The sequence below is a fragment of the Coregonus lavaretus genome (assembly GCF_964263955.1).
Source record: "Coregonus lavaretus genome assembly, contig: HAP1_SCAFFOLD_5786, whole genome shotgun sequence".
Lineage (NCBI taxonomy): Eukaryota > Metazoa > Chordata > Actinopteri > Salmoniformes > Salmonidae > Coregonus > Coregonus lavaretus.
The window spans coordinates 28535-35000 of record NW_028159548.1 but is presented as its reverse complement, the minus strand read 5'-3'; the positions used below and the strand labels follow the sequence as shown (position 1 = coordinate 35000).

The following is a 6466-nucleotide window of genomic DNA, read 5'->3' as shown; positions in this document are numbered from 1 at the left end:
AATGAGTCCTATATCGACATAACCTGAAAGGCCGCTCAGCAAGGAAGAAGCCACTGCTCTAAAACCGCCATAAAAAAGCCAGACTACGGTTTGCAACTGCACATTGGGACAAAGATCGTTCTTTTTTAAACTGTTTGGCCATAATGACCATCGTTATGTTTGGAGGAAAAAGGGGATGACTTGTAAGCCGAAGAACACCATCCCAACCGTGAAGCACGAGGGTGGCAGCATCATGCTGTGGGGGTGCTTTGCTGCAGGAGGGACTGGTGCAATTCACAAAATAGATGGCATCATGAGGAAGGAAAATTATGTGGATGTATTGAAGCAACATCTCAAGACATCAGTCAGGAAGTTAAAGCTTGGTCGCAAATGGGTCTTCCGAATGGACAATGACCCCAAGCATACTTCCAAAGTTGTGGCAAAATGGCGTAAGGACAACAAAGTCAAGGTATTAGAGTGGCCATCACAAAGCCCTGACCTCAATCCTATAGAAAATTTGTGGGCAGAACTGAAAAAGCGTGCGCGAGCAAGGAGGCCTACAAACCTGACTCAGTTACACCAGCTCTGCCAGGAGGAATGGGCCAAAATTCACCCAACTTATTGTGGGAAGCTTGTGGAAGGCTACCCGAAATGTTTGACCCAAGTTAAACAATTTAAATGCAATGTTACCAAATACTAATTGAGTGTAGGTAAACTTCTGACCCATTGGGAATGTGATGAAACAAATAAAAGCTGAAATAAATCATTCTCTTTGCTATTATTCTGACATTTCACATTCTTAAAATAAAGTGGTGATCCTAACTGACCTATGACAGGGAATTTTTACTAGGATTAACTGTCAGGAATTGTGAAAAACTGAGTTTAACTGTATTAGGCTAAGGTGTATGTAAACTTCCAACTTCAACTGTATTTGAGATCCTTCAAATAGCCACCCTTTGCCTTGATGACAGCTTTGCACACTCCTTGGCATTCTCTCAACCAGCTTCATGAGGTAGTCACCTGGAATGCATTTCAATTAACAGGTGTGCCTTCTTAAAAGTTAATTTGTGGAATTTATTTCCTCCTTAATGCGTTTGAGCCAATCAGTTGTGTTGTGACAAGGTAGGGGGGTATACAGAAGTTAGCCCTATTTGGTAAAAGACCAAGTCCATATTATGGCAAGAACAGCTCAAATAAGCAAAGAGAAACGACAGTCCATCATTACTTTAAGACATGAAGGTCAGTCAATACGGAACATTTCAAGAACTTTGAAAGTTTCAGTCGCAAGAACCATCAAGTGCTATGATGAAACTGGCTCTTATGAGGACCACCACAGGAATGGAAAACCCAGAGTTACCTCTGCTGCAGTGGATAGGTTCATTAGAGTTACCAGCCTCAGAAATTGCAGCCCAAATAAATGCTTCACAGAGTTCAAGTCACAGACACATCTCAACATCAACTGTTCAGAGGGGACTGTGTGAATCAGGCCTTCATGGTCGAATTGCTGCAAAGAAACCACTACTAAAGGACACCAATAAGAAGAAGAGAGCTGCTTGGGTCAAGAAACACGAGCAATGGACATTAGACCGGTGGAAATTAGTCCTTTAGTCTGGAGTCCAAATTTGAGATTTTTGGTTCCAACCGCTGTGTCTTTGTGAGACGCGGTGTGGGTGAATGGATGACCTCCGCATGTGTAGTTCCCACCGTAAAGCATGGAGGAGGAGGTGTTATGGTGTGGGGGTGCTTTACTGGTGACACTGTCTGTGATTTATTTAGAATTCAAAGCACACTTAACCAGCATAGCTACCACAGCATTCTGCAGCGATACGCCATCCCATCTGGTTTGGGCTTAGTGGGACTATCATTTGTTTTTCAACAGGACAATGACCCAACACACCTCCAGGCTAAGGGCTATTTTACCAAGAAGGAGAGTGATGGAGTGCTGCATCAGATGACCTGGCCTCCACAATCCCCCGACCTCAACCCAATTGAGATGGTTTGGGATGAGTCGGACGGCAGAGTGAAGGAAAAGCAGTCAACAAGTGCTCAGCATATGTGGGAACTCCTTCAAGACTGTTGGAAAAGCATTCCTGTTGAAGCTGGTTGAGAGAATGCCAAGAGTGTGCAAAGCTTTCATCAAGGCAAAGGGTGGCTATTTGAAGAATCTAAAATCTAAAATAAATTTTGATTTGTTTAACACTTTTTTGGTTACTACATGATTCCATATGTGTTATTTCATAGTTTTGATGTGTTCACTATTATTCTACAATGTAGAAAATAGTAAAAATAAAGAAAAACCCTTGAATGAGTAGGTGTGCCTAAACTTTTGACTTGTACTGTAGGTGATGTGACTGTCTGTATTAACGTCTTGTAAGACACATCTGTGTTGACATTGCGTGTGTGTGTGTGTGTGTATGGTATCCAGGTGAGTATAGGCTGTCCGGAGAAGATGGAGCCCATTACTAAGGTGTCCCACATTCCCGCCAGCCGTTGGGCCCTGTCCTGCAGCCTGTGTCGAGAACACACGGGCACCTGCATACAGGTGAGACACACACACACACACACACACACACTAGGGTTAGGAATTGGCAGGGACCTCATAATATGATATCACGATACTTAACACTCACACACTCCAGTAACCCCCCTTTTTCATTTTAGCATGTCAGTGTACCTTCGGTTGTTAAAGAAGCCCTGAAGGTGTGACAATGAGTTCCTCATTAGCGGCACATATCATCCTATACTGTACATATTAAAATACCAGTACGTTTGGTGTGAACACATAGGACTTAGAGAGATGGCAGGTCATGAGGCTCAGAAAGAATCGACACATCCCCTGATATCAAGCTTTGCCCGTTTGACACCAAACAACTGAAACCGGTTGCACTAACTAACCACACGTGTTGAATCACTGTCTGACAAATGATGATTTAATGTTTTATTGGTGGATTATTAGATTCATATACTAATCATTTATAATGTAGCTCATCAATAAGGATGTGTCCCAAATGGCTGCTTTAGTTAGTGCGCTATATAGGGAATTTGGGATCTGGTCTGGTACTTACTCCCATAAAGTTAGCATTAAAGGGATAAGGTCCAGTAAGATTGCAGTAAAGCATCAGAGCTTGTACAGTATCGGGATCCTATCCACCAGACTGTCATATATTTGGACTGGAGAGAACTACTTCCATTTAACGTCTAGCGGCGTTGGTGTTGAGGGCATTACCAAGCTGCAGGCTGAAGACATGAGGAATAGTGATTTCCAGTTGTGGCTTATCTCTCTCCTCATCATGGCTGACAGAACCTGAGGGGCTCCCAACCCTCGGGAGAGAGACTGCCACTGAGATAAGTGGGATATTCTACTGTGATGGGGGGAGGGAAGGAGAGATGGAGAGAAAGAATGGGTTGGAATGGGGAGAGGAGTGGGTCGGAGCGAAGTGGGCTCCTCTCGGCCTAGGTAGCGAGAGAGGGAAAGAGACTGAGACGTCCCAAATGGCACACTATTCCCTATATTGGACCTCTGTAGCGCATCATAAGCCACAGGGACACACTGGCTAAGTCCCAAATGGCACCCTATTCCCTACATAGTGCACTACTTTGTGAGTTGGGCCTCTGTAGTGCACTATATAGGGTGCCATTTGGGACGCAGCCCATGCCTGTCGTTGTCATCCCAGGCCCTTAGAAAATGTGGGCCTCTTGTTCTGCTGCTCTCTGATGGAATGGAAAACACTGCTAGCCTCCATCCCTCCTCTCCTCCATCCCTCCTCTCCCCTATCCCTCCTCCCCCCTATCCCTCCTCCCCCCATCCCCTCATGGGACCAGTCTGAGGTTTGAAATGGATAGGCCTGAGGAAAGGCAAGAACAGAGGTTTGATTTTAGACTGTGGTTGTTATGAGGGCGGCACAGACAAATCAGGGTTTGTGACAACATGGGAACCAATGTTTGTTTTGACCGTGTTGCCCACAGGACAAGAGCTCCTGTCTGTCTGGGATAGACTGGACAGAGGCAGACGGTTACAATAAGTTTTCCAGAACAGACATTTCTCTGAACACATTCTTCGTTACGCACACTGTGGTGGCAGAGGAAGGAGTTGTGACAGTGTTGCTTAGCAGTCATTAACACGTTTCTGTTTGTGTGAGGCCAGCATCATCAGAGAAAAACTATTGTTTACCCTACTGTTGTGACTGTGTACCTTGTCATCTTTGTGTGTTTAACCATTTTTAAGCAGTGTTGAATATGTAAATATGAATACTTACTCCTCCTTCCTCCCTCCCTCCCCAGTGCTCCATGCCCTCCTGTATTGTGGCCTTCCATGTGACCTGCTCCTTTGACCACGGCCTGGAGATGCGTACCATCCTGGCCGAGAATGACGAGGTGCGCTTCAAATCATACTGTCTGGAGCACAGCAGCACTACCGGCAACTGTAACCACGCTGCCGCCGGCAATATTAACCACACCAACACCATGACCGGCAACAGTAACCACACCAACGGCAACCACTGCGCTGGTGCCAGCAGCAAAACGGACTGGGCCGGTCTCGGCAACGAGCACAGAGCCACCGCCGTGCCGGAACACCACCAAGCGACCAGCGAGCTGCCACCTGTGGAGCGTCCAGACAGGGACCAGATAGAGAGGGAGAAGGCCAGCCAGCGCAAACAGAAACTACAGGAGCTGGAGGACGAGTTCTACCGCCTGGTGGACCCCAAGGACGTGGCGGAGAGCCTGGGCCTGCCGGATGCCCACGTGGACTTCCTGTACCAGTTCTGGAAGCTGAGGAGGAAGTCCAACTTCAACCGTCCACTGGTGACGCTGAAGAGAGACGAGATAGATAACCTGGCTCAGCAGGAGCAGGACGTGCTGTACCGACGCCTCAAATTGTTCACACACCTACGCCAGGACCTAGAGAGGGTGAGTGGCAGGCTGGGCCGGGGAGGGGAGAGGGGACAGTGTGTGTGTGTGTGTGTGTGTGTGTGTGTGTGTGTGTGTGTGTGTAGATTGATTTAATGTTGTAATGATGTGTATGTGTTGCTCTGTCTGTCCATCTGTATGGCTTACAAAATCTAGTCTGCCTGGGGCATCAATTCAGCGGACAGTGAAAAGGCTTTGGCTGAATAATGTTTCAGTACTATGACTCATCCATATACATTTACACCAGACTCCAGTTCAGTCCTAGCTCTCTTCTCCTCTGAGACTGTCCGTCATGTAGTTTGACTGAGTCCCGGGGTATCCTGCCCTATACTGTCTCCTCCGGATGCCCCATGCAGCCTCCCCATAGAAAACAATCCTGGGCTGCAGCAGGCAAGGCTCCAATACAGTATGTTGTGTGAAGCAGAGTAGAGTAGAGGGGAGAGAGGCAGGCAGCTAACTAGGTCCAAATGGCTGATTAATGACCAGGTTGGCGATGGAGGTTGAGCAGTCACACTCAGTGGTCCCCTGGGCCACACACACTGCACCTACACCCTCTGTGGTAGAGCTCTGCTACTCGACCTGAGCCCGATGGGCCCCAACACTATACATTGGGTTAGGGCTGGGTTTCATCATTAACTAGGGTACGGGTAGGTCTCGGGTATCACTAAATTGATCACTAACATTTTGAAGCTGAGCCATTTGCTCGTGCAAATGTAGCTTACAGCTCACTGCTCTCATGTTTCTTCGTTGAGCAGAGCAGCCGGAGCCATTGCTATGGTTACTCACTGACTCAGAGACACCATGAGCAGAGTGCATGCAGAGCGAGCTGCCTGCACACAGGGAGCGAGTGACAGACAGAGAGGAGCAGCTAATGGATTTACTAACGTAGGAAGTTATTTCTGATTTCGGGTTTCGGGCAGGGCTTTAAATTTGGCAGAAGCAATTGGGCCTGGGTAGGGTAGGGCCTGAATGTCGCGGGCATGGGTAGGGCTCAGCCTTCAAATTCATGGCCGTGCAGGGCTCTACTCTGTTATAGGCTCCCTAATAACCTCAAAGGGTGGATGGATGCATCCAGAGCTCCTCTTCCATTCGGGCCCTCCACTTAGCCACAGGGCCTTTAGTTTGAGTGATGCCCGTGTTTGTCCCGCAGCCGCTGCCGATCCCATTCCCTCCTATAGATCTCCCTCCTGAGTCACAGCTCAACATCACAGCTCTCTATATGCTGTAATGCATTGTTAACTGGCTATTGGAAATTAATGTATATCCTCTTAACCTGAATCAGTGGAGGATTGTATTTTTGGGATGCGTCCCAAATAGAACCCTATTCCCTTAATCATGCACTGCTTTTTTTAATGGGACCTATAAGCCCTGGTAAAAAGTAGTGCACTATCAAGGGAATAGGATGCCATTAGTGATGCATCCCCGCTGCTGCTGAGTGACGCTCCCACCCCCACCCCACCCTGCACGCCCTTGTCTTCAGTCTCTATAACATCAGCATTTCTGAGTGTACACTAACAAACAGTAGTGGATTGAGCTAGGCCTAATATATGTTTTGATCTGAGCTTCCACAGAGATTACC

At 47.3% G+C, this 6466-nt stretch overlaps 1 protein-coding gene across 1 annotated transcript; it reads left to right on the top strand.

The window, feature by feature from the left end:
- Window positions 1-2408: 2408 nt before the first annotated feature.
- On the top strand, window positions 2409-4887 carry LOC311122728 (E3 ubiquitin-protein ligase Jade-2-like; the record flags this gene model as incomplete). The annotated part of the gene is made up of 2 exons (XM_084197056.1): window positions 2409-2521; window positions 4261-4887. Coding segments are annotated over exons 1-2 (720 nt in total), but the record flags the coding sequence as incomplete, so codon positions are not given.
- Between the last annotated feature and the right edge of the window lie 1579 nt (window positions 4888-6466).